Consider the following 27,836-nt stretch of genomic DNA (forward strand, 5'->3'; position numbering starts at 1 on the left):
CTTCATCCCTCTGATATAAAAAAATCATGGCGTTAAATATGATAAAGAACTACTTAGTAATGCCGCAGGTATGGCAACAGTAGAGCATGCACGGCCATGGAATTCCTCAAAGAGTTCCTTAAGTCAGTATCAGTTCCTGTAGTTCCCCACCCCTGGATCAAGGAAACTTCATATAACATGAGGATGTTGTTGTTTTTACAACGCCTTATAGGGAGAGACTCTTGAGAGTCCCATGGACTGCAAGAAGATCAAACCTATCCATTCTTAAGGAAATCAACCCTGAGTGCTCACTGGAAGGACAGATCCTGAAGCTGAGGCTCCAGTACTTTGGCCACCTCATGAGAAGAGAAGACTCCCTGGAAAAGACCCTGATGTTGGGAAAGATGGAGGGCACAAGGAGAAGGGGACGACAGAGGACGAGATGGTTGCACAGTGTTCTCGAAGCTACCAACTTCGAATTTGACCAAACTGCGGGAGGCAGTGGAAGAAAGGAGTGCCTGGCGTGCTCTGGTCCATGGGGTCACGAAGAGTCGGACACGACTAAACGACTAAACAACAACAATAACTAGGGAGGGAGGAGGAGGAGGAGACACAGTTTGACTTCTGCTCTTGCTGATAGCCCTGTCTTTCCAGTTTTGCTCCATGTTGTTACACGTAGACCAATGGTTGTCTCCACGATTCACCCAGTAGAATATTTAAATCCAAATAGAGAGGAAGATGGCAGTTGGGTTGGCAGTTTTGTCACAAAGTAATGTGGGACAGCTCAATACAGTGGTACCTCTGGTTCCGAACTTAATTCGTTCTGGAGGTCTGTTCTTAACCTGAAACCGTTCTTAACCTGAGGTACCGGCGAGCAATTTCTGTTCTCATCCTGAGGTAAAGTTCTTAACTCAAGGTGCTACTTCTGGATTTAGCGGAGTCTGTAACCCGACGTGTTTGTAACCCAAGGTGTTTGTAACCTGAGGTACCACTGTACAGGCTTTGCAAGAGATAATAACTGGCAGCAAATCTATGGACCTGACATCTCCTCTGTGCAAGCCAGTGGTAGCCAATGTGGCAGCTTCCAGATACTGAACACCTACTTCCATCAGCTGCAGACAGCATGGTCAATAGGGAGGATGGAAGTTGTAGTCTATTAACATCTGGAGGGCATCCCGCCGGCTATCCCTGCTATAAGCAATAGAAAGTTGGGCGCTTTCCAAATATTCATTTAGGTTTCAACAAAACCAGCTGTGGCTTGCTTTGAGGCTGCTCATAGCTACCCTTTCCCTCCTACATCAACTCATCCTGTAATTAACTATATGAAATGCTGAAATAGTGACTTTGCGGGTCATGTGCGCCATCAGAGTCTGAGGAGGCATCATAAGCCCTGACATAAACATTATGCGAGGAAGATAAAAGAGAAGCTGAGCTTAATAAGAAAACATTGCTACTATTATAAAAAAAAAAGCGAACCAGAATTAGAAACACATCTGGCTCGGGAAGGTGCATTTTTTGCTTCTATTTAAATGCAAATGTCATATTCTCGGAATAGCTGGGTTTAACACATATGACGTGGGATTGGACTAATGGTAAATCCTTTTTTTGCCAATTAATTTTTATTCATTTTTTCAAATTTATAACACGACAACGCCAATTAAAACTAATTTAATACACACCCAAAAAAATAAACCTGGCTTCCCACTCTCTCAGGTATTTCCATTTCTTCCCATTTTACATGCTGCTTATATTACAGATTTATCTCTAATTAGCATTTTTTTGGGGGGGGAGGACTAATGGTAAATCCAATCTAGTGTAGTATCTGGCTAGATATCCGTGGGTTCACAAATCAAACCTGATAGAGATTGGCACCCTGAATGAACACTTTCTGGATTGTGGAGGCTGTGCTAAGTTGCCATGGCTAATAGCCACTGGTGGACCCTTCACCAAACCCAGTTTCTGGCACGCTCCAGTAGGTATCCAATCTTTTGGATCCCACACAAGCAAGTACAGTGGTACCTCGGGTTACATACGCTTCAGGTTACATACACTTCAGGTTACAGACTCCGCTAACCCAGAAATAGTACCTCGGGTTAAGAACTTTGCATCAGGATGCGAACAGAAATCGTGCTCCGGCGGCGCGGCAGCAGCGGGAGGCTCCATTAGCTAAAGTGGTGCTTCAGGTTAAGAACAGTTTCAGGTTAAGAACGGACCTCCGGAACGAATTAAGTACTTAACCCGAGGTACCACTGTAATGTGTGCGTATGCCTTATTTCTCCCCTTCCATGGGTTTAATTGCCATGCCTATGGCTTTCAAAATCAAGAAGTGGTATCTGCGATGGGCACATGGGTCGTTCAGTTGGGGATGTGAGATTGGGCCAATATCAACAGGCATTTCGTATCTCACCTCAAATGCAACACATTTCAGGGAAGTCTGTTTATTTAGTTCTCCTGACTTTCAGTGCTATATACGCATGTGAGGCTGAGGTTGTTGTAATACTCAGGGTATAGACCAGAGCCAGCCAATGGGGCGCCCTCCAGATCTCTTGGACTGGTTCCCCACATTTCTTCACTGCAACTTCAATTCATTGGTTGCTGCTTTTCTTATTAAATGGGTGGAAAGGAAGGTGGAACACCATTATATCGTATCACATGTCTCCTTTACCAGGCATCCACTGGAGGAGACTCAGGTTGCTCTTGATGGTACATTCACAGAAGCAACCCATTTGGGCCTCCTCCGTAGGCTGTGTTCAGACACCACACTAAACCATAGTTTAGCATGATGACGATGAGCCACAGCAAACCACTGGCCCTTGCCCTCCTCTTTTGCAGCCGCCAAGATTGAAAACACCTGCTTCTGAGTAACCACAGTTTAGCATGCTGTCATCTCCAAACTCTAAACTGTGGTTAGTATTAACTACGTTTTCCTTAAACAAGGCAGGCTAATAGGCCAAGGTTTGAATTTAAATTTCCAAATAAGCTCCATAATTAACATTAGCCAGTTAGCTGCGTTCGGATGACACGACCGGCTACAGTTAATCTAAACTGGAAATAAATGATGCCATACTCCTCCCTGAAGCTGCGCTGGAGGAAGATGGAGGGTGTGTGAGCCCAAGGCTCATGGTGGGCTGTTCAGGTCATGCTAAACAATGGTTGACCATGGTGTTCAAACCAGGCCATCAAATATAGACCTTGCAGGCTGAGTGTGACCCTTGGCATCTATAAGAAAGAAAGATACCAGTCAGCAAGGTTGGCACAGAAACCTAGGCTGCTGCCTTATTCTGAGGCAGACTGTTGGACCATATACCTCACTACCTGACACTAGCTGGCAGCAGCTTGCCAGACTTTGCCCAGAGTTCCCTGACAGCCGCCCTACCTGGAGATGCTGGGGATTGAACCTGGTACCTTCTGCATGCAAAGCAGATGCTCTACCCCTGAGCTACAGGGCTTTCCTCATCAAATCCGCAATGGCCTCTGCTTGACAGCCACCAACTGTGCTGGCCTAGGTGGGCCAATGGTCTAATGCAGTATAAGGCAACCTCTTTCCTTGGAAAACATTAACGGTGCATTCAGTCTTCCCCACGCAGTTCATCGTTACGATCCTCTCTCTTTTCCTCACTGTAAACTAATTTATCCAAGTAAGCACAAACAGTAGTTTATCCGTTTATCCACCCACATCTAGGCTCCTGCCTCTCCCAGTAGCTCTGCCTCAGGCTATTAGCCCAGAACACTTATTTACTACAAAAAACGGATAACGCTGCGGTTACGTGGGTTCAGTTTCTACTTGTTTTGTCTGAGAGGAGGAACTCTTCCACCAGAACCACCTCCTCACTGTTCTAGCCTGCCTCTGTTCCTTTGGGCATCGTTAAGCACAGCAAAAAACACATTTTCTAAAGTTCTTTGCGAGTGGTTTCTGCTTCGATGAAAAATGAAAGCAGCTCTCTGGTGGGCTTCAAGGCTTCTTTGCTTCCCCTCCCTCCCTACAGAAGGCCTGGGGAAGCTGTGACCCTTCAGATGTTGTTGAACTCCAACTCCCAACAGCCACGGCCAACATGGCCAATGCAACAACACCTGCAGGGCCACAGGTTCACCATCCCTTGCTATAAATCAGGGATGTCCAACAGGTCGATCGCGACTGGTAGATCCCTGGGAGGTTTTGGTAGATCGCGGTTGATTGCTGGGTCCCTTTCCTTAGCGTTGGTAAAATATCATCCGGCCCCGGCCCCTCACCCTGCCCTCCAGAACGGAAGATGGGGTTTACCTCAACAACTTTGCCCTGAACTCCTGAACTCCAAAAAAGGGGGTGGATCACTGCCAGTTTTTAATTCTGCAGCAGTAGGAGAACAATATGGGCATGTCTTTAAGTTAACATCTTACATTAAAAACCTGACAGTACCGAATTATCGAAGGCTTTTCACCAAAGCCAGACTAAACGCCTTTCCTTCTGCAGTGTTGGATGGCAGGTTGAGAGGAGTTCCCTACCAGGACACACTTTGCTCATGTGCTCAAGACATCGATTCTGTAAAACATATTTTGCTGCACTGTGCAAAATATGAGCAAGTCAGGGCTGAACTGATTTGCCCTTGCTGGTACCTTTCCCAGGAAAATCAGAGGCTCACTATATCAGGTTCCTATTGGAAGACCGGACAAACGCTAGAACATTAGCAGTGGCAAAGTTTTTATCAGTGGTTGCAAGAACCAATGATCCCTATCTTTTGAACAAAATGCTTGTTAAACCTGGAGGTAGGCTGTATGAATTGTGCATTGCTTTGTAACGACTTGTTGGGTCTCTGGACCATAATAAAGATTGATTGATTAATTCTGTGAGTAGATCGCAGTCTCTTGGGAGTTGGCCACCCCTGCTATAAATGAACATGCTAAACAAAACATGGAATGCCCCACTGACGTGGGAATTGGATGGATTCCTCTCAATTCCTGCTTTTGTTTCTCTTTCAGTCTAGGGACCAGAGACACTCAGATATTTTAGGAATTTCCTGCCAAAAGGTCCTAACTCTATTTCCCGGCTGCTGTTTGATTTCCTCCCTAAATCGTTATTCTTTGGCCTTACCTCTTTTGCTCATATGTTTATAAGATCCATTGTTATCTTGGACAATTGCTGATAGCTACTTCCTCTTGTTCATCACTCACTTGACAGCTCTGTCTTCCGTTTTTCCATCTGGGATGCTGCTACTCTCAACGACATTGCTTCCCTCCCCTTCTCACTTTTTTAATGGTCCCTTTTTATTTTATTAGAATAATAACGACAATGAATAATAAATAATGCATGGAGTAAAGAAATGTGTGTGTAGATATATAGCATAATCAAACTACTATTACAATAAATTATATTGATATATATTGTCCTGCACATTATTCATTCCAAAATGTAATAATAATAAAAATTCCATGGGAATTGCTAGGGAAACTGATTAAAAACGAGAAAAAACTTGTCAAAAACCCTGGGAAGGAATCAATAAAGTATAATATTAAACTGATTCAAACCCAACTTTCGATGATAATGAATCAAGAAATAGATTGGAAGATTAAAACAAATTCAAGACCATTTTTTTTTTTTTAGTTTGCTAATAAACCTGGAAGATTGTTGGCATGGCAGTTAAAGAAGAAGCAAGAAGAGAGTAGCATAAATAAATTAAACACTAATGGTAAAATTATAGATAATCCAAAAGAGATAAGAAACCAATTTGTAAGCTATTACACAGAGCTATATCGAGGAAAGCAATGTGATGTTACAATGATGGAAGAATATTTAAAGGACAGCAAGTTACCTAAAATATCTGCCAGATCCTTTGAAATTGATTTAAAATTGATGGTACTGTATTGAGTTTTTCTACAATGCTTTAGCAATTATTATTGTTGTTGCTGTCAGTAAATTTTAAACCACTTCCAAACCTAGCTCTGGAACTATTCATTGGAAACAATTCAGTGATAATATAATTGTATCATTTGGCAACAGATATCCCATCATTTCCAAAACAAAATTTAGAACAGCAGACCAGCGCATTTGCACCAGCAAACAGCTCCAAAATACATGCAGGCAACTTGACTATTGCATCATCAACATTAACCCCTTTCCCCTTTAAATACCCCCTAAGAAATGCTGCGTCCACAATAAGGGCAAAACGACTTCTGACATGATCCACATCTTTAGCCTTGCCTTTAAAAACATCAACAAGCAGAGGGGGCACAGAGGGTGCCTGGATCCGTACCATGCCAATGGAGGAGGAAGGTTTTGATGCCACAGCAATCTCTGTTGGTTTCATGGGACTGGCTGCACGCACAGGAATGGTGGGTGGCACTATCTAGGGAACCCCCAAGGGGGAAAGGCTCGGGGAAAGGTGGTGGGATGACAATGGATGGTCAGAGGGAGAAGACTGGCAGGGAGGGGAGCTTGTTGCAGCAGGAGGGGGAGACCCCCTGGCTTCTTCATCATCGCTGCCTCTTGTCCCCCTCCTCTCCTGCTTCCGCTTCTGATTGGTGGTTATGTTTAATAAGTGCTTAAAGTAATGCAGGTTAATAAAATGTTGATTAATGTATCATTATCTATTTTATAATTGTAATACAGTGGTACCTCGGGTTACACATGCTTCAGGTTACATACGCTTCAGGTTACACACTCCGCTAACCCAGAAATAGTGCTTCAGGTTAAGAATTTTGCTTCAGGATAAGAACAGAAATCGTGCTCCAGCGGCGCGGCGGCAGCAGGAGGCCCCATTAGCTAAAGTGGCGCTTCAGGTTAAGAACAGTTTCAGGTTAAGTACAGACCTCCGGAACGAATTAAGTACTTAACCTTATCATTATTTAATGATACCACTGTATCATTAAATAATGTAGTTTAAAAAAATAAGAAATCATGTTGTTGTTGATCACTTCCAAGTTACAATAACTCACTTTTCCTTTTTAATGCAAGATTGTGTATATTTGTTTTGTTTGCTATTGTCATTATTTCTTTCGTTCTAAATGAAAGCATTCCGAATATTGTTCTAATGCGCTGACATCATCTAGACCTTGTCCTAGTCTTCTCCTTCTGACCACTCATCATTGTCCCACCACCACTCCCTGGGCTCTGAGCCTTCGTCCCATGGGGGTTCCTCAGTTGGTGCCTCTCACTACTCCTCTAGAATTCTACGACCCTATATAAATTTAGTAAATAAGTAATAAAATAGGGGGGGGAGCCTGTTGCCAACAACCTGCTTGCAATATCAACAACACATTTGCAGGGGGGAAAGGCTCCCCGGGGAAGAGGTAAACATTCCTGTTTGCAGATATTCCCCCTGTCTGTTTCAATGTCACGGTGCAACGCCTAGGATCCTGCGTGGTATTCAATACCTCTAAAGTCTCCCCTTTTGCTTTTCGAAAAAACAAAATTCCTGGAAATCCTTCCTTTTGAATGGAAACCCTGCTACGACTCCGTCGTTAAGCATTTGGATCAGTTTGCTGGTGACAGGAGTCATTACAGAAACTCTGCATCTCCTGCGAGCAATGGCGGAATTTGTCGTGATGAGCTAAGCTGCGTTTGATTACTGTTATTATGTGGAAGAAGAGAGGAGGAGAGAGCAGCTCCTGGAAGCTTATAATAAGCATTGCATCAGCCGGCTCTTTACCACTCTCTGAATTTCAGAACCCAAGAGGGTCAACTCAGGGACAGGTTTAAAGCCACACAAGCTTTGTGGCTCAGTGCTAGGGCACCTGCCTTGCCTGCAGAAGGTCCCCAGTTTGATCCCTGGCATCTCTAAGTAGGGATGGGAGAGACCTCTGCCTGACATTCTGGAGGGCCACTGCCAGTAGGCAGTACTGAGCTAGGTGGATCAATGATCTGAATCAATATAAGGCAGCTGTCATGGACTGGTTGGAAGCAGGGGAATGGTGGGAGGAATCAGCTGGGGAAACTCCAAGGGAAGAGGTCTCAGAGCCAGGGGATAGGTGGTGGGATGACAAAGCGTGTTCTCCTTCATGGAGAGCACGTGTTGCGGTGGGGGCCGCCAGGACACTCCAAAATTGGGGGCGGGCTAATTGATCGTTGGCCACTGATGCGATTGGGCTTCCCTTGTTGTTGGGAAGAAGTTAATGTTGCCATTTGTTGATTGACAGCCAGAAATGCTAAAACTCCTTGCACGAGGCTAGGGCTTCCTCTTTTCGTCCGTGCATCGGATTGCCCGTCCCCCCCTCCCTAGAATTAGGGTTGTTCGCTTTGACATTGCTATGCCTGTCATGGGGTCCTCTGCTCTTGGGGCAGGGGCCCGGTAGGAATTTTGTCCATCTGGCTGACTGGCTGGGGCCATTTGGTTTTTGCCTACTGCGTAGCAAATCATCACAACTTGTAAGGTTGCGGTTAGGCATTGGTTTATGGATTGATTGGTTGGTTGAGGGGCATGGATTGGCTGTGCCTGCCCCTCTAATGCTGCTGCTGCAAGGGATTCCGTTAAAGGAATTGGGGGCTAACTATTGCTTGTCCACTCTGTCAAGGGGGCTCAGGCCATAGCAATGAGCTCCTGGTTGCATTTGGGGGTGAGGGCAGGTTCCCTGCTCCGACGCTACCCCCAAGTGTATTCCCCTATTCTGACTTTCGCATCGTGCGGAATGTCAGTCTGTCCCCCATGGTGGGGGCAGATAGTCGCAACCAATGCCTAAGCAACCACTCACAAATTTGTATTTTAATAAAGTTGTGGACAAATTATGCCAAAAATCTTAAACAAAAAATTCTGTGTGATGTGTGAGTTATTGGGGTGGCCCTGGGGACCTTGACACGCAAACAGTGGGCAGAGGGAGAAGAGGGAGAGGACGGGGAAGAGGAGGTGTCAGAAGCTGAAGAGGTAGCAAAACGTAGTGAGCTACAAGAGTCTGTGGCAGAGAGAAATCCAGAATCAGAGGCAGAAGCTGAAGCGGGAGAGTGGGATGTGGGATGTGGGAGCCCAAGAGGAAAGAGATGAGACAGGCAGATGAAGAGTCACAGGTGTTGCCCCCTCCTGCTGCAACAAGCTCCCCTCCCTGCTCCCAGAACAAGAAGAGGCATGAAAGGGACAGAGGAGAGGTTGGCTGCACACAGGCACAGTCTCTGATTGCTTGGGGAAAGCCCTGGTGGGGAGGCTGGGAGTTTCAGCCCCAACAACTGGTTTTCATGGAGGAAGACCGCCAGGAATGAGTTGCCCTGGACCTGACACCCAACCAATTCTGTAGAGCTCATGTTTTTTGCTAATAAAGAGTTAACTCCATCTTTGAGCTGTGTGATTACTGACTGAAGTCAGCTTTGTTTCTACGTGGTAATTTCACTTGAACAAACCTTGGGTTACCTCAGGACAATTCATGTCTACAAGTTAAGCCATGAGTAGTGAAGATGGGGGAAGAAATCTATTTTGGGTCGCAGCTTAATGCAAACCTTCCTAATTTCTGCTTCCAAAAACAAGACGTGAGCTGAAATTCCGCTGCCCTTCAAAAATTTGCACTTCTCAGAATTTTGTGATGCAGCTCCCAAACCAAAACATGCGTCTAGGGGATGGCTGGCATGGTTAGCGCATCGGACTAGGACCTGGGAGACCAGGGTTCAAGTCTTCCACTCGGCCATGAAGCTCACAAGGATGACCTTCAGTCAGTCACTGCCTCTCAGCCTAGCCTACATCACAGGGCTGTTGTGAGGATGAAATGGGGTGCAAAAGAACTATATACGTCACCTTGAGCTCCTTCGAGAAAATGTGGGATGTAACTGCAATCGATAAATAAATATGAACAATGTGAAAGCAGGGCCCCATGACGCAAATTTCAGCGTCCCTTTCTTAAGCATTCTCTCCCATTCAGTGCAGTTCAGAGGTGGATGCTGGTAGTCTGTTGCCTAATCCATTTAGGCACGAGAGCCAGTGTGGTGTAGTGGTTAAGAGCGGTAGACTCGTAATCTGGTGAACCGGGTTCGCGTCTCCGCTCCTCCACATGCAGCTGCTGGGTGACCTTGGGCCAGTCACACTTCTTTGAAGTCTCTCAGCCCCACTCACCTCACAGAGTGTTTGTTGTGGGGGAGGAAGGGAAAGGAGAATGTTAACCACTTTGAGACTCCTTAGGGCAGTGATAAAGCAGTATATCAAATCCAAACTCTTCTTCTTCTTCCACTTCTGGGCAACAAAGGTCAAAATCAGCCTTCCTAAACTCACTGGCGGAGGAAGGTGGGTGCGGTGCGCGCCGGGTGTCAACCGTGAGGGCAGGTGACATGCCTGTGCCCCCCCACCCCCACTTGCTGCACAGGCAGCACCCCCGGACGCTCACCGCGCAGGTGGCAGGCGGCTAGGGACAATGCTGCGGCAGGCGGATAGTGGCGCCCCCCAGCACTCGTCTCATGGGCAGCTAGCAGCGCCCTTCCTGACGCTCTGCGGGCAGACGGCAGGCAGCTAGGGACACACACCGTGCGGGCAGCTAATGGCGCCCCCTCCACGCTCGCTGTGTGGGCGGCTAGCCCCACCCCCACGCCGCCACGGGTGCTGGGGCAGGTAGCTCCGCCCCCGCCTAAACTCTCCTATTTCTGCTTACATGAAACCTGCCAAGCAGCCGAATCCAATGAAAGGATAGCTCAGTTGGTAAGCATGAGATTCCTAATCCCTGGAGGGCCTTGGATTGCCCTCCGTAGATCTCAAGAATCAGCCCCTTCTCTCACAAGGAGTCATGGTCTCAGTAAGGGCCTTTCCTGCAAGATGTGGACAAAAAGGTTTATTCATCAACAGCCCTGCGCTGCCCTTTCGAAAAACCCACCCATGTATCCAGCAGATTACAAAGCGCTCAATTTATACAGGTGGGCTGGCATGTTTTCAGGTGGAACAAACTGTACGTGTTTCATCACTGCTATTGATTTGAAATGCAGCTCCTGCTGAGATGCATAATTTTATTCATAGGGAAGGCTTGTCAGCACCAGTGGAAATAGTAATTATCGTGCACGCAAAATAACAATCTATCGCAGCGCTGCAGTGGAGGCGCCGAATCGGAAATTCCGAAATGAACACATTTCCCTGAAAAAATTTAAAGAAAGAGGAGCTATTAGAAATTGGGCGGTGCGGGTGGTGGATAGACCAAGTGGCAGAATGCTAACCCTTTTGCTTGCACCAAGTCTCTGGTCTTTGGTCCCCTGCATCTACAGTTGGAACAAAATCTTAGGGGGGGAGTGGCCTCTTTCATGAGTTCCAGGCAGTGGCAAACCACAGTGGACAATACTGGGCTAGATGGATGGACCAATGGTTTGATTCAATATAAGGCATGGGTTGAAATGCTATGATCTTCCTTGCACACAAAAAACTGGGAACAGGGGTCATAGCTTAGTGGTAATGCACTTGCATTTGTACATATAAAGTCCCAATCTTAAGGTTCTCCTAAAAGGGCTGGGGAAGGTGGTTATCTGAAACAGTAGCTGTGCCTCTTGAAATTCTCCAGCCTGTATAATAATAATAATAATAATAATAGTACCCTGCCCATCTGACTGGGTTGCCCCAGCCACTCTGGGCAGCTTCCAACAGATATAAAAACAAGGGCTGCCTTCAGATGTCTTCTAGAGGTCAGGTAAGTGTTTATTTCCTTGATATCTGATGGGACGGCATTCCACAAGGCGGGCGCCACTACTGAGAAGACCGTCTGCCCGGTTCCCTGTAACTTCACTTCTCACAGTGAGGGAACCACCAGAAAGCCCTCGGAGCTGGATCTCAGTGTCTGGGCTGAACAATGGGGGTGGAGACGCTCCTTCAGGTATGCTGGACAAAGGCTGTTTAGGGCTTTAGGTCAGCACCAATACTTTGAATTGTGCTTGGAAACGCACTCAGTTTGTGGATGGAGAACTTGGAGGAACCCATCTGCTGGATTCCACCAGTGACATTTTCTCAAGAGGGGGGAAAAACAACCTCCATCGTTCTGCCCGGACACTGACGGCTCGTTCTTGTCTTCATCGTCCTGTATCTCCGTCCCGATGGCAAGAGCTCGAAGAGACAGTGACCAGGATGCGATGGATCTTTTACTATGTCCAGTGCCTTCCTATGGCACCTTGTGGCATAAATCTGCTCTAAGGTGGAGAGTGGGCAGCCAACAATGCTCTCTGCTGCCTTAACAACCCTGCACAACCCCATCCTGTCCTGGGTAGTACAGCTTCCATACCACACACATAAGCCATAAGTGAGCACGCTCTCAATGGCACAGTGATAGAAGGCAAGCAGCAGTTTCTGCGGAAGATGGTTTTTCCTTAGGATTCTCAAAAAGTACAGTCTCTGCTGCGCCTTGTGTTGACACTCCAGGACAGATCCTCTTAGGGAAGCTTTTAATGTTTAATAGGTTATTGTATTTTAGTGTTCTGTTGGAAGCCGCCCAGAGTGGCTGGGGAAACCCAGCCAGATGGGTGGGGTATAAATAAATTATTATTATTATTATTATTATTATTATTATTATTATTATTATTACCTACGAAATAATTTTGACTCAGCTCTGTTTGGAGCCACTTCCAGTCAGAATAGTAGACAACACTGGCCATGGTTTAGTGGTCTGGCTTAGTATAAGGCAAGCTCACATGTATTAAGCGCATATATCCCAGAGTCCACACTACACGTTTCCTTCTCAGGGATGTTAGGCATGTTTGCATCTGCTCCAAGGCCTCCAGAGCTATCAAGGAACCCACGTGTCACTATAACAGAGTCTCTATGTAGCAAGGCCTAGAGAAGTCCCCACCCTATAATCAGCCTTGACTTCTGTGCTATTTTCAGAGCAGATAGGAACCTGCCAGACTGCAGTGGGTCAGCCTAGGCTTGGTTTAGAATCATTCCAACCCATTTGTTTCCAGACCAAATCCCAGCCATGGCAGATTTCCATACTTCTTCCTAGACAGGGACCTAACTCAAAGCTTCCAGGCATGCACAGAAACATACAGAAGGACCAAGCTTCAATCTCAGACCTCGCCAGTGAAAACAATCTCTGACCAATGCTTGCTCCAACACCCTCAACACCACCGTTATCTTGATTCAGGCCTAAACCAACGTAATATAATTTCTTGATCAGTTCTAATTCAGCCATTTTGCACTAAAGCTATCTTGTCCCATCTAGCTCAGTATTATTATTATCTTTTAATATTATTTTTATTAAAGATTTTTCTTAGTTTACAAAAGTACGTGCATTGTTTGTTTTTCAGGTTATAGAGTTTCTTTTCTATAGATCAGTTACATTTGATGTGAAAGAGTGCCGTTTGCATGTTCAGACCTTTAAACCTCCCCCTTAAATAAATTCAGACAAGACTCAAATTTTGGTTTGGTTTTTGGCAGAATTTAGGCCACAACTTTATTGATTACAGCAAGTGAGTGGTTGCATAGGCTCTGGTTCGACTAGCTCCCTGCACCCTTGCAGGTAGCGCTGGCCCAGGGCACCAGCATAGGTCAGCCTAGGGTGAACACCCGGATAAGCAGAAAGCCGGGAACAGGCTAACTCCACCACCAAAATGTCCCCCTGGACTCAGGCATGGGCACAACCCCCTCACAGGGCTGACCAAACCACTGAGTCCCTGGATTCCTTTAACGGAATACCCTTCACATAGGGATGACGAGAGCGTTCTCCCATCCCTATCACCTGAACCAGAGCCTATCCTCAACCTTACAAGTTGTGACGGTTTGCTACGCGGCAGGCGAAACCCAAATGGCACCAGCCAATCAGCCGAGTGGGGAAAATTCTTGCCGTGCCCCTGTCCCAATGACAGATGACACATGACGGCAAAGCAAGGTCAAGCGCACAAGCCCTAAAAATAGGGAGAGGTGGGCGGGTGTTCCGATGCACACACTGAAAGAGGAAGGTCTGGGTCATGTGTATAGGTATATATAGGTCCCTTGATCTGTTTAGCCTGTGTCCCATTGACCTGACTGAACCCTGCATCAAGGGACCTACCAATCGGGTGTTGTGGCTATCCAATCAAACCCACCCACAACACAGGGTTTGGTTGCCAGGTCTCACCGCAAAACGTGCCCTCTTTAAGGGAGGACCCGATATACAAAATAAAACTGGGGAAGAAGAAAAAGGGGAGATGAGTGGTAAAACTTATATTCTTTTACTTAGTGTATATGTGAGGTCCATTTTGCTCAGTATTGGCTGGCAGGAGCTATCCAAGGTCCTTCCACCCCACCTACTACCTCACTCTTCTTTGAACTGGCGATGCAAACTGACCTTCTCCTTGTAAACCACATGTTCCATATCTGACCTATGAAGCTGTTGTGTTCTTTCTTGGACCTGGCAATGTGACAACCGGCCCATTGATTCCCCAAGGATGTGAGAACCAAAATGCGCAGACTTCCCTTAATCAGCATTCTTTCCCACATTCCTTTTAATCTATGAATTGAAGGATGGATCGTGTGCTTAGCCCCCGTCATTATTCAAATAGCCTCGCAAAACAGTGTGGTTAAGCTAATTAAGGCTGATTCTTCAGAGAGAGAATATCTCACTTTGCATTTGCTAGCAAACATTGGAGATTAATTAGCAGTACATCTAAAAGGTGAAGCTTCTGGCTGGAGTTTGCGGAGGATGGGGCCTTGTGTTTTCAGAGCAGGATACCACGAAGAACGCTGATCTTTATTGCAAACAAATCTCAATCCAATAAATCGCTGTGTCTCAATTAACCTTTTCAAGGTTAATAAAATAAAACAATGCTAGAATATGTTATCTCAGGGAAAAAATCTGTTTCCAAAAAGCGTATATTAGCCCAAAGGTGTTTATTAAGAGAAATTCACACTAGAATGCTGGTGCATTTTCAAGAACTGCAAACTGCTGCAGAAATGCGGAAAAATGACAAACTGAGAAGACCAAAATTTACAGTTTCATCCAACTCTCTTCCAGTTGCTGGAATCTGAATTACATTGACTACTGAAGGGGCTGCCATCAACATCTCCCCACATCCCTGATTATATTGCCTTTTGGAAAACCTCCTTGAGAGCCAACCTTGGCTGAAAAACTGAACAACAGCAGCAAGTGGGACACACAACAACCATGTTGCAGTGTGATGCATTCCCTGTTCAAGATTCCAGACATGAAGGCAATTTCTCCCTTCCCTTTCTAATAGGCAAATCCATCAACTTAGCCCACTCGAAATCTGCTTGCAATCTGGCCAAAGACCGTAGTCCTCCTTTCCTATATCTCCCAAAATTACCAGAAAATCTAATCAGCCCTGAAGTGACACAAATGGTTATTGTCAAAATCAGTCCGTGTTGCTGTGTTGCTTAGTGTATTCAATTTGCTAATGTCTCTGTGTGTGTGTGTGTGTGTGTATTCTTACTGTGGGTGGGAGGGTAAACCTGCAACTGTTAACGTGATTTCCTAAGACTGATTCAATATTGCTTCAGCTTGGCACAAGGTGCACAAAAACCCCTCCATTTTTGTCTACGATGAATTCAGAAGAAGCAGTTCAAAAGAATGGAGACAACAAGGTATACAGGCACATCTTTGTTTGGGTTGTATGACCAGAATGCAGTTTTATTTCTGTGTTGACCAGGGGATGAGGAGCAGAAACAAACCCCTAATTTTCTGTCTACTGTTCCAAAAGATTTGTTCTCAACAGACGACGAGAATAAAGTTGAGGTTGCCCTTGGAAGTGTCTGCCTCAAAACTAATTTTTCCTACCTGTCTGCTCAATGCCTCACTCTCAAGGGGATCATTAAATGAGTCTTATTGTTGTTGTTGTTTATTTATTTATTTATTTATATTATTATTATTATTTACACCCCGCCCATCTGGCTGGGTTTCCCCAGCCACTCTGGGCAGCTTCCAACAAAATACTAAAATACAGTAATCCATTAACATTAAAAGTTTCCCTAAACAGGGCTGACGTCAGATGTCTTCTAAAAATCTGGTAGTTGTTGTTCTCTTTGACATCTGGTGGGAGGGCGTTCCACAGGGTGGGTGCCACTACTGAGAAGGCCCTCTGCCTGGTTCCCTGTAACTTGGCTTCTCGCAGTGAGGGAACCACCAGAAGGCCCTCAGCGCTGGACCTCAGTGTCCAGGTAGAATGATGGGGGTGGAGACATTCCTTCAGATATACTGGATAACCCAGTCATGTCCAGCTCCCAAGCGACTGCGATCTACTCCTAGTATTTAAAAAATGGCAGTGATATAACCAATGTTATTGCCAAGAGTTGTCAAGCTTTTTGGGGAGACAGTGTCCAAAGTTGCGCTTTTTTAGGAGGGAGTGACCACAGTTATTTTTTGTTTGTTGGGGGGGGAAACAATCTTCCCACAAATGGCCAGCTGCACACCCGCAAACGACCAGTTGGACATGCCTGTCATAACCTCACAGACTGATGGGCCTGGCTATTTCAATGCTTAGATCTCTTAGCATCTTGAGGAAATATAAACATGAGGATGGGGAGAATGAATAGGGTCATTTGTCCTACGTTAGAAATCCTCTGTTTGAAGGACTGTCCAGTTCATCCTATTTAAATAGAACTGCCCATCAAGAGTTAGCACTGGGGCAGGTGACCGAGAAGCCACACAGGTCATCTTGTCACAGTATTAATTTTGGACACAGCACTTGCAAAATTTTGTAAAAGTGATATGTTAAAGGACGTACACAGAGAGAAAGCAACAACGGCTAACCAAAAGCTTGGTTTTTAGCAATGATCTGATCCTTCCTCTCCTTCCTCAACATCCCCCCAAATGCTCCACATTGGCACCAGTTTTTGAGTCAAACGGGGAACTGGGGAGACTGCATGGAGTTAGGACCCCAGTGCTTATACCTTAGCAAGATAAAAGATTTGAGATGTTCTGTCCTTGAACAGGGCAGACAGGTGAGATCAAATACCGTGCTCAAAATTCGACCACCAGCTGGAAATCACAGCAAGCAACTAGCCCTCCGAGCAGTCAAAAGTACAGGCAGTCTAAAATTATCCTCTGCTAATTAAATAAAGCAGGGACAAATGCACTAACGTGTTTTCTATGTCTTGCACTCTGGTAGCTTAACTCGACGGAGCAGCTGGCTTGCGTCTTAGTCATCCAGAATACGTGTGGAGACTTTACAAATAAGATGGCCATCCCCGGGAGGATCTATGAAATGGAGGGTGAGGCACCAAAAATGATTTATAATGGGGGAGCCAACATGATGTCCTTCAAATGTTGTGGACGGCAACTTCCTACAGCCTCAGGAAGCATGGCCCCTGGTCAGAAATTATAAGAGCAAAGGCCCACAACTTGGCTCCCTTTGCTTTAGGAGAGCTGCCACATGACTGGATGCTAGGTTAACTGAAGAAAAAAATATATATTGGACATGAAATTATTTCGAAGGTCCAAACTCAATGGGGCACAGTGTTAGAAACTCAGATATATAAGCTAATTGCCAAATGGCACCTTAATCCTGGGTTAGGGTTGCCACAACAGAATGCCTAAGTGCCATTTCACTCCAATGTGGTGGCTCCCAATTAGCTAATTACTGAGGACCCCCTATTTTTCAAAAGCCAAGCCACGGACTCCCTACTTTTGAAAACGTTGATTTCTCTGTGGTAGTTACCTCTGCAAAGCATTTTTTTTAAAACAAAATTTGGGGTGGCCCCGAATAAGCAAAGGATTTTAGGTATACTAAAAAAAAATCCCAGACTAGGGCCGAGCGATATCTGGTTTTCAACATTGCGATATATCAGCAATTAAACATCACAAACAGGCATGTCCAAAGTCAGTTTCGGGGGCCTAATCCGACCCATCAGTCAGTTTAATCCGGCCCCTGTGGCAATTTATTTCAACCCTAAAAAAAGGTCAACAACTTTGTTTGGCCCTATGGTTGGCCCTCACGGCCCTTTACTTCATCAAATCTGGCCCTCTTTGAAAAAAGTCTGGACACCACTGCTAGTCCAATATATCACAATGTCCGAAATTGGAAATCAGGCGTGGGGATGTGGGAAGGAGCAGTCATGGAGATCAGGAGGGTGGGGGTGGTGCCTTGAAATTGGCTGCCCCGCTCTCCCTCATGTGAGGAGCAATATATGGCCGCGTATTGCCAAGTCAAATTGTTATTGCGGTGTGATTTGGATCGATAAATTGAAAAACAGCACAGCGCTAGAACAGTCCCTAAAATTTGTGATGCAAAAATGACGAGCATTTGGTTGGGGAGAGGCAAGGGATGGGGCCACGGACCCCACAGGTGCATTCCTTGGACCCCTAATTGGCAACTACTGTTCCAATGGATTCGGCCACAGTTTTGCCTTCTCCCAAGGCTTTATGGTCCCTTAGGGCAAGCAGTCCCCTTTATTGAATGCTGGGAAATGTTATTACGTGCTGATGTGCCTTATCTGCCTTCAGCTCCAGCACATGGTAACTGCAGCACAGATGAATCATCACCAGATGGGAAAATATACTAGGGGGTCAGGGGGTCAGGTGACAAGTAGATTTAGCTGCTGCTAAATATAAGAAGGAAGAAGCAAAATTATGTTGGGAAGTAAATAAATCTCCAGCTTGCTTGCTGCAAGTTATTCAGTTTTCATCTCTTTCCCTCTCTCTTCCAGTTTGCAATCTGAAATTTGGAAACGAAAAATGCAAGGAGGGGGAGAAGAGGAAGGAAGTGGGTTTTGGTTGGGAGGCTGTTTTCTCAGCTCCAGGCTGTCAAAGAAAGGAAATGTGTGAGACGAATAGGAGGGGGAACCTGGAAACAAGCCCATCTCTTCCTTTAAATTTATGAATTAACAGACCAGGGTTGCGTCAAACTACCTAGTTGTAGTCAACTAATTTCTACTCAGATTCGTTGGAACTAAAAGTATGGTTAACTGAGGACCATTAATTGTAATGTAACCCACAGCTTAGACACCACTTTGTGTTTCAAAATGAAATCCTAAGGTAGTCCACAAATAAATAAAATGGCAACAAAATATCTCAAGAATATCATCCCCCTTGGCCAAAGGCAGAGGCCAGGACAATGGCAGCTGATCCATTAGGACAAATGGGGCACTGTCTCACCACCCTCAATGCTATGGACTGGCTGCATGTAGAGGAGTGGCTGGAGGCAGCTGCTGGGGAACCCCTTGGGAACCCCCAGGGGAAGAAGGTTCAGAGCCAGGGGATTGGTGGTAGGGTGATGATGAGCGGTCAGAGGGAGCCCTGGATACAGAATTGACCTGTGCCTCCATGGACAGCTGTGAGTCCAAAATGACTCCCTGGCATCACACCTGGTCCTTCAGGGGCACAGTTACCCCATTCAGGACCAGGAAGTCCTCCACACCAGCCTGCCCCCTGTCCCCCAAGAACAGTACTTCTGTCTTGTCAGGATTCAACCTCAATCCATTAGCCGCCATCCATCCTCCAACTGCCTCCAGGCACTCACACAGGACCTTCACCGCCTTCACTGGTTCTGATTTGAAAGAGAGGCAGAGCTGGGTATCATCTGCATATTGATGGACACCCAGTCCAAACCCCCTGATGATCTCTCCTAGCGGCTTCATGTAGATATGCTCAAATGAGTATAATCTCAAGCCTTGAAATGAACAGCTTAAGGAAAAAATAATGTCTGATGGAACCACAATCCCTTGTTCGAAGTCTAGCATCAACATCAAGGGTCAAGGATATAATATTTGTTTATTAATTGAGAACACCCACCAACTGCTTAATTAAACTATCGTTTGAAGATGAGCCTGAGAGATACGGCACGGAGATTAACTGAAACCAAATACTGCAAAGAGATTAAATTGAGCCAAGCTATCATTCATCAAATTAAATAAGTGTGTTTGGCATGAGTGTTTCAACCAGCAAATAGCAGACAATGTTTTTTCCTCCGGATCAGATTCAGCAAAGTATTATTAATTGTTGTTAAACGACAAACAGTTATACCGAAGAGGAAATAAGATCTTATCCAAACTTAGTTGAAAGAAATACGTTTTTCATGGGTTTATGGACATTCAGCAAAGAAGAGGCTTAAAGACACACCGTTATTCTTAATGTAAGTAACTGGAACATCTTTCTTAACGCCTGCAATAATCTGTCTTCTTCCTGCTCTATGGTCATCCGTTCCTTCTCAACATTACTAAGTATTTATTTAAGGAGAGGAGTGGAGAATCCATTTCATGCCTTCTTCCAGACAAGGGCTGCGCTTCTTTAATGTCACAGAATTTAAAGCTGTGCTGAATCGCCTGCTACGTTCTTGCCAGGTAATTATTATTATTCTTCCTAATAAGAAATAAGGAATAATTCGTTCTGGCTTGGGAGGAGCATAGATCTCTGCAGAGAACTGAGCTCTAACCCAAATTCATGGACAACTTATTAAGCCACCCTATGACTTATGAAATTTCAATTTGCCGTCAAACATATATTTGAAGCCATAAGGTCTAGAAACTTGTTTGAAAATCATATTTTTAAAAAAGCTGAGACTAGGGCTGGGCAATATATTGATACAGTGGTACCTCGGGTTAAGAACTTAATTTGTTCTGGAGGTCTGTTCTTAATCTGAAACTGTTCTTAACCTGAAGCACCACTTTAGCTAATGGGGCCTCCCACTGCCGCCACACCGCTGCCACACGATTTCTGTTCTCATCCGGAAGCAAAGTTCTTAACCCGAGGTACTATTTCTGGGTTAGCGGAGTCTGTAACCTGAAGCGTCTGTAACCTGAAGCATATGTAACCCGAGGTACCACTGTATATTGTCCAAAACCGGTTTGAAGTCCGTATCATGATACTGGTTTCATAATTTCTAACCTGGCAATATATTGTGAATCATGATGCGTGTTTCCGTGTGTGTGCAATGCAGAAATCACAATGTGGGGAAAACCGTGAATCCAGCTAATGCTTCTCTCGATTCCTGCAGTCCCTGTTAACTCTGCCAACTCAGCTCTCCCCTGCCCCCAGCAGAGGGAAACGGATTAGAACAGGCCCTGGCAAAAATCCCAAGGCAAGAAAAACCATGAAGCCAGCCATCTAACATAGCTCCATCCTTATTTCAGATATCGTGATATATCGGTATATCACAATGTTTGGATGGTGATATATCATGATGTTGAAAACCACATACCACCCAACCCTAGCTGAGATTCTAGGGGAATTAAGATACGGGTACTCATTTGTCTTGCACCTGATGCACCCTTGATATCCAGCAATGTATATGCTACCCTAACCATTCTGTCCTTGTGCCATAAACATGCCCGCCTACTTTTTGAGACACTTTGCTGCAAAGCAATTTAATGTTTGCTGGAGTGTGGCACAGCCGTGCTAAGATTTATTAACTCATCAGATGAGAAATGGCTCTCACCTTCAGTCTGCCGAGCTCTTCCAGCGCTGCCTGCAGAGGAATACAATTATTCTACTGCCAACACCGCGACCGTAAACGCCAACTCTCTCCCCACCAGCACCCTTTGCTCAGCGTGCCAGTTCCTTTCAGAAGAAACAAACAATCTGTTTCCTACCTTTTCTTAATTATGCTGGGATTTGCAGTTACCAGCTGAGTTTTGGACCCAACGTCCTTGCTGTATTCACTGGTGAGAGGTGGAAGATTGCATCTGAAAGAAACAGAAACACACCATGTATTTTAACTTCTCTGCTGTTTCCCCCCCCCTCTTTCTTTCTTTCCTTTTTTATTTCCGCCGTTTGAAAAGAAAAGAAAAACTCCATCAAGCACCAAAGACTGGCACGACCAAGCAGTGGCTGGAGTCCAGTGTCACAGCAAATACCGTATTTTTTGCTCTATAAGACTCACTTTTTCCCTCCTAAAAAGTAAGGGGAAATGTGTGTGCGTCTTATGGAGCGAATGCAGGCTGTGCAGCTATCCCAGAAGCCAGAACAGCAAGAGGGATTGCTGCTTTCACTGCGCAGCGATCCCTCTTGCTGTTCTGGCTTCTGAGATTCAGAATATTTCTTTTCTTGTTTATCTCCTCCAAAAACTAGGTGCGTCTTATGGTCTGGTGCGACTTATAGAGTGAAAAATACGGTTCACTGCATGCAGAATCACTGAATTGTAGAGTTGGAAGAGACACACGATGGTCATCTATTCCCAGGTGCAATTCTTGGCATCTCTAGTTAAAGGGCAACTACATGGGCAAGACTGCAGGGCCTTTCCTCAAAGGCCAGCAGAATTTGGCACCTTTGAAATATTTCCACCCCAAGCGGTCATTACAAGAACTCTGGAACTAAGAAAGAGTGCCTGAGCTTCCTCCCTTCCTCCTCCCTCCCAGTCCCTTTTCCTCTTGCGCCTTTTGGATTGTCAAGCTGAGGGTACGGACTGCCTTCTCGATGACGTTTCCAAGTCAGCACTCCTGTCTTTGCTCCTAACCTGCTCTGGGAGCTTATGGCTCCAGAGCAGGGTAAGAATGCTTTAAATAAATAACGTATAATAAATAAAGTGTCCCTACCTGGCTGCAAAGAGTGAGGGGTCTACAGGGTACTCCAGCCCCGAGATACCATCCCAAGGATTACTGGATAGCACCAATGAAAGCTTGTCATTGTTTCAGTTATTTAATGCACATGTATCTCTGCCTAATCAGAAGGTCAGCGGTTCGAATCCCCATGACGGGGTGAGCTCCCGTCACTCAGTCCCTGCTCCTGCCAACCTAGCAGTTTGAAAGCACGTCAAAGTGCAAGTAGATAAATAGGAACCGCTCCGGCGGGAAGGTAAACGGCATTTCTGTGCGCTGCTCTGGTTCGCCAGAAGCGGCTTAGTCATGTTGGCCACATGACCCGGAAGCTGTACGCCGGCTCCCTCGGCCAATAAAGCGAGATGAGCACCGCAACCCCAGAGTCGGCCACAACTGGACCTAATGGTCAGGGGTCCCTTTACCTTTAATCTCTGCCTTTGTTCAAAAAACTTGGTGTCGCTAGTTCTCCTGTGATCTCCCATGAAGACAGTGTCACCATATAGTCACTAGGTGGCAGGAGACTTAGTTGCATCTGTGTGGAGTCCAGACTGGCCTATCTGTTTCTGTTCATTTTGCAGAGGAGCAATCAAGTTTTTGTTTAGATTCTTGGCAGGTGCCTCATCTAAGCCTGCCATGTTTTCTCCCTTCCCAGCAATATATAACAAGGTCTTGGCATCATCAGTAGAAGTGCATCATCTGCCTTCTCTGACCGTTCTCTGACTCATTGTTCCAATGACTGTCCTTCCCCTTTATTTTATTATTTTATTGATGGATTAAATTTATATAGTGCCCTCCATCTGAAGATCACAGGGTGGCTTGCAGTATAAAAACACAAACATACATAACATAATAACAAACAAAACACACACCCCTCTACAGCGTAGTAAGCCATAGGTTGTAATCAGCCAAAGGCTGGGGAGAAGAGGAATGTAATGCTATCTGGCGAGCTTCCCTGAGGAGAGCATTCCACAAATGGGGAGCCACCACAGAAAAGGCTGTTATTGTGTTGCCACCCTCTGCCCCTCATGACGAAGGGCCTCGGATGATGATTACAGGGTCTGGGGTTGGTTCATATGGGAAGAGGTGGTCCTTGAGATATTGTGATCCTGAGCCATTTCAGGCTTTATAGGTCAAAACCAGCACTTTGAATTGGGACCAGAAACAAATTGGCATCCAGTGCAGTTGGGCCACCAGGACTGGTGATGTATGCTCAAACCATCTTGCCCCAATGAGCAACCTGGCCGCTGAATCCTGACCAGCTGAAGTTTCCTAACCATCATCAGAGGCAGCCCCATGTATAACACACTGCAGTAATCTAGCCTAGAGGTTACCAGAGCACAGACAATAGAAGTTAAGCTATCCCTGATAGGGGCGCAGCTGGAGCACCAGCCAAAGCTGATGGAAGGTATTCTGCTCCACTGAGGTCACCTGAGCTTCAAGCAACAACAATGGACCCATAAGAACCTCCTTCAGAGGGATTGCAACCCTATCAAGAACAGGCAACCTCCCATCCATCCGGTCTAGGGGACCACCCACTAACAGAGTCTCACTCTTATCTGGATTGAGCATCAGTTTGTTGGCCCTCATGCGGCCCATTACCAAGGCAAGATAGCAGTCCAACATATCCACTGCCTCACCTGCAGATGTAAAGGAGAAGTAGAGCTGTGTGTTGTCAGCATATTGCTGACAACGTACTTCAAACCTCCAGATAACCCCACCCAGCGCTTACATGTAGATGTAAAACAGCATGGGGGATAAAATTGAACCCTGAAGAACTCCACGTTGAAGGCTCCACAGGATCAAAGACCACTCCCCAAGCATCACCCTCTGGAAACGACCATCCAAGTAGGACTGGAACCACCACTGCAAAAGGATACCATGGTTGATGGTATCAACAGCTAAAGAGAAATGAACAGGGACACATTTCCCCTGTCTCTCCTGACAAAAGGCAACCAAAGCATTTAAATTATGATTTAAATGGATCTAGAGAATCGGTTTCCTCCAAGAGTACTGAAATCTGATCCACGGCCACCCGCTCAAGAACCTTGTCCAAGAACGGGAGATTGGCAGCTGGCCGATAATTACGCAGATTTGATATAATTACTTTATCTCAATACTGATCAGCCAAAAAGATTCAAAGTATGTTCAAATCAGTCATGGATACTGTTCCTTTGGGAACTCAAGTTTACTCCATCCCAGTAGGAGCTGTGTTTTGTTTTTCTCACCAGGAAGCTTCATCAGACAATACTGCAGAAAACGAAGGATGTGGCTGAGTAGCCAGATGGAAACTCAGCAAGAACCCAGCTATTCAGACCAAACCCTGTGGCTTCTAGACAATGGAACAGGGGAAATATGCTGATTGGCTGCATGCATTTTAATGACACCAAACCCACCAAAAAAACAGCCGGAGACCCAAGTTTGGGAAACCCTGCATTAGACAATCTACTCTTCAAGAAGCACACAGGAATGTTCTGCAGGGTTCAAGGGAAGGATAAGACACCAGATCAGTCTTTCCCAAACCTGGTGGGAAAGTTGTAGTCCAAGTTGGTGGCCATCTTGTGGTTGCAAATTATGCCGGACTACATAGGCTTTTGGCCTGACCCAACAGAGCCTCTCTTACGTTCTTATGCTAAATTCCATAGTTTAAATGTGTGCCAAATGAAGGAGATTTTCCTTTTGTCCGTCATGAATCTTCCAACATCCAACTTCACCAAAATGACTGCTATATTTTGAGAGGAAGGAGGAAGCGTCTCCCCACCCGCTTTCTCTACCCGACTGTGTTTGACTGACATAGATAAAATGGGCCTGTAAAAAGCATTTCTTTTCAGAAAGATCTCCCCTCCCGTCCCTCAGATCTCCTCCCGCTAAGACGTGCCGTGAAATTTCACATTTCACTTCACCTTGATCTGCGGAACCCACAACTTGTCAGCTTGCTTGTACCGTCCTTTACACACATCACATCAATATCCTTTCCAGTGCGGGGAACTGACAGAGAAGCCAAATGTAAGTCCCAGCTCTGCCGCCTTTGAAACCTTTTCAAAGCCTCAAAGTGACATTAGCGGTGCGAGGGCTGGGGGCCGAGTGAGCGCCAGTTTCTTCCTATCTGTGAGGGCTATTAAACTCTTCAATTTATGCCTAAGTGAGCAACAGTCCTCTGTGGCTCCAATATATCACGCTGGCAGGAATTACAGAGCCAGAAACTGTACTGAATACTCCAGGATAAAACAGCCAGTGCTCTAGGGATAAGAAGCCTTTTGTCAACATCCATGGTCAGCCACTAGCTTTCTTGGGAAGCCATTTTGAAAACAAGGCCGGAGCAGGAACTCTAAGACCCCAGACGGCATCCTCCAAAGGCCTGCTCACAATTCCTCATGCCACGGATTTCGCCGTTATTTTTGCCTGAGTTGGCAACTGGGAGGTCAGGTTACATAGGCAATGGCCTCATGGCGTTCAGACCACTGGTCCATTCGACTCATTGTTGTCTACACTGACTGGTAGCAGCGCTCTGGGGTTTCTGACAGGGGTGTCTCCCAGCCCTATTTTGAGATGCCATCATAAGAGTGAACCCGAGGCCTGCTACATGGGAAGGAGATGCTATAGCCCTTAGCTTCAGTCTTCCATTTAATTTTTCTTATCTTTATCGGATTTTATCCTAGGAGTATATTTCAAAAAAGCAATAGTAAAAGCACTGGGACACCAGGAACTTATGCCTACTGATTCATTTAATGCAGCATTATCTACACGTTTCCCAAACGTGGGTCTCCAGCTGTTGCTGGACTACAACTCCCATCATCCCTAGCTAGCAGGACCACTTGGTAGAGCATGAGACTCTTAATCTCAAGGATGTGGGTTTGAGCCTCACGTTGGGGAAAAGATCCCTTGCTGGACTAGATGGGCCCAACTCTACAATTCTAACTTCACGGAGCTGTAGCTCTGTGAAGGGAATAGGGGTCGCCTAAGCACTCTCAGCGATGGGACGCGGGTGGCGCTGTGGGTTAAACCACAGAGCCTAGGGCTGGCTGATCAGAAGGTCGGCGGTTCAAATCCCCGTGACGGGGTGAGCTCCCGTTGTTCGGTCCCTGCTCCTGCCAACCTAGCAGTTCGAAAGCACATCAAAGTGCAAGTAGATAAATAGGTACCACTCTAGCGGGAAGGTAAACGGCATTTCTGTGCGCTGCTCTGGTTCGCCAGAAGCGGCTTAGTTATGCTGGCCAGATGACCCAGAAGCTGTACGCCGGCTCCCTCAGCCAATAAAGCGAGATGAGCGCCACAACCCCAGAGTCAGTCACGACAGGACCTAACGGTCAGGGGTCCCTTTACCTTTAAGCACTCTCAGCAGCCTGTACAAGCTACAGTTCCCAGGATCCATGGGGTGTGCGCAAGTGTTTCAAGTGGTATAGCGCTTTCAATGCATGGTGCAAATGGAGCCTTGAGACTCTTCTCTTTCTGAGAAAACAAAGTTCTTCTGTGCAAGGAAGCCAGAAGGGACCTGAGGCTCTTCCATCTCTCTTAGTTTTCCGTTTGATTAAAGCACCTTCACTCAGCTATCTTCCCCTGATGCCTCTGAAGAGTGACAGGCACCTGCATTGTTAAGGGAGGGAAAAGCCCTATCTGCCATGGCTCTTTCCCACCCCTATAAATCACTCTGAGGGAGAAAAAGAGACCGTCTACGGTTAATTAAACACAAGCAAAAGGGAAAAACCCTTTTGTGGTTGTGGGTGAGAAACAAGGGGGATGGAGGGAGCAGGGACGCCATGCCACAGCGGGGCCACTGTCTTACCGCATGACAAAGTCCGCTTGGTCTATCTGTCTGCCGCAGCCGCTGTTCTTCAGAATCCCACCATTTCCTACCACAGAGCATTTCTTCAATGGCAGCTGGAATGGCGTTGCCTGGCAACAGAAAACAAGGCCCGTTTTTATGGACGACTTCACACAGGAGCTTCAGGTGGAGACCAGCTAAGCGGGAAGGGGTTTTAGGTTTTAGGGAGAGGTTAGGCCAAGGCTAGGAGCCAAAAGCGGAGTCCTCCAGATGTTGTAGGACTACAACTCCCATCGGGCCCTCTCCATGTTCCACATTGGCCAGGGCAGAGGAGAGTTTAGAGGGCAACAACATCTGGAGGGACACGAGTTTCCTGCCACGGCAGTTTTGTTATCCGTCACAGAAGGGAAGGTTTCCAACTTTTTATGGTGGAAAAAACACACATCACATATAATCAGAGGAACAAACGGGACAAGAGCTAACCATCATAGCAGATCTAAGAGATTTTACATTTGAATACATTGCAACCTCTTCGGTATTGGACTTATTAGACCTCTCAAGGAGAAATACTCGGAGGATTGACCAGGGAACTGCCTCACAAAGTCATAAATTATGGTCTCTCTGCTTATTTAATTGTGGTTTTGACTGCAGTTCATAGAATCATAGAATGATAGTGTTGGAAGGGAACTTGAGGGTCTAGTCCAGCCTTCTGCAATGCAGGAATCTTGACTAGAACATACATGACAGATGGTTGCCCGTCCAACTTCTGCTTAAGAACCTCCAAGGAA

General features: G+C 46.0%; 1 protein-coding gene across 1 annotated transcript in view; it reads right to left on the minus strand.

Annotated features, from left to right (window-relative positions):
* Positions 1-27,836, minus strand: part of ST8SIA1 (ST8 alpha-N-acetyl-neuraminide alpha-2,8-sialyltransferase 1) — a 79,630-nt gene that overhangs the window by 10,636 nt on the left and 41,158 nt on the right. The window contains exons 3-4 of the mRNA XM_081023183.1: positions 27,070-27,179; positions 21,345-21,437 (exon numbers count right to left, since the gene is read on the minus strand). Of these exons, the coding sequence (XP_080879309.1) occupies positions 21,345-21,437; positions 27,070-27,179 (203 nt within the window). The remainder of the gene's footprint in view (positions 1-21,344; positions 21,438-27,069; positions 27,180-27,836) is intronic.

The sequence above is a fragment of the Podarcis pityusensis genome (assembly GCF_964106645.2).
Source record: "Podarcis pityusensis genome assembly, chromosome: 10".
In the NCBI taxonomy this organism is placed as follows: Eukaryota; Metazoa; Chordata; class Lepidosauria; order Squamata; family Lacertidae; genus Podarcis; species Podarcis pityusensis.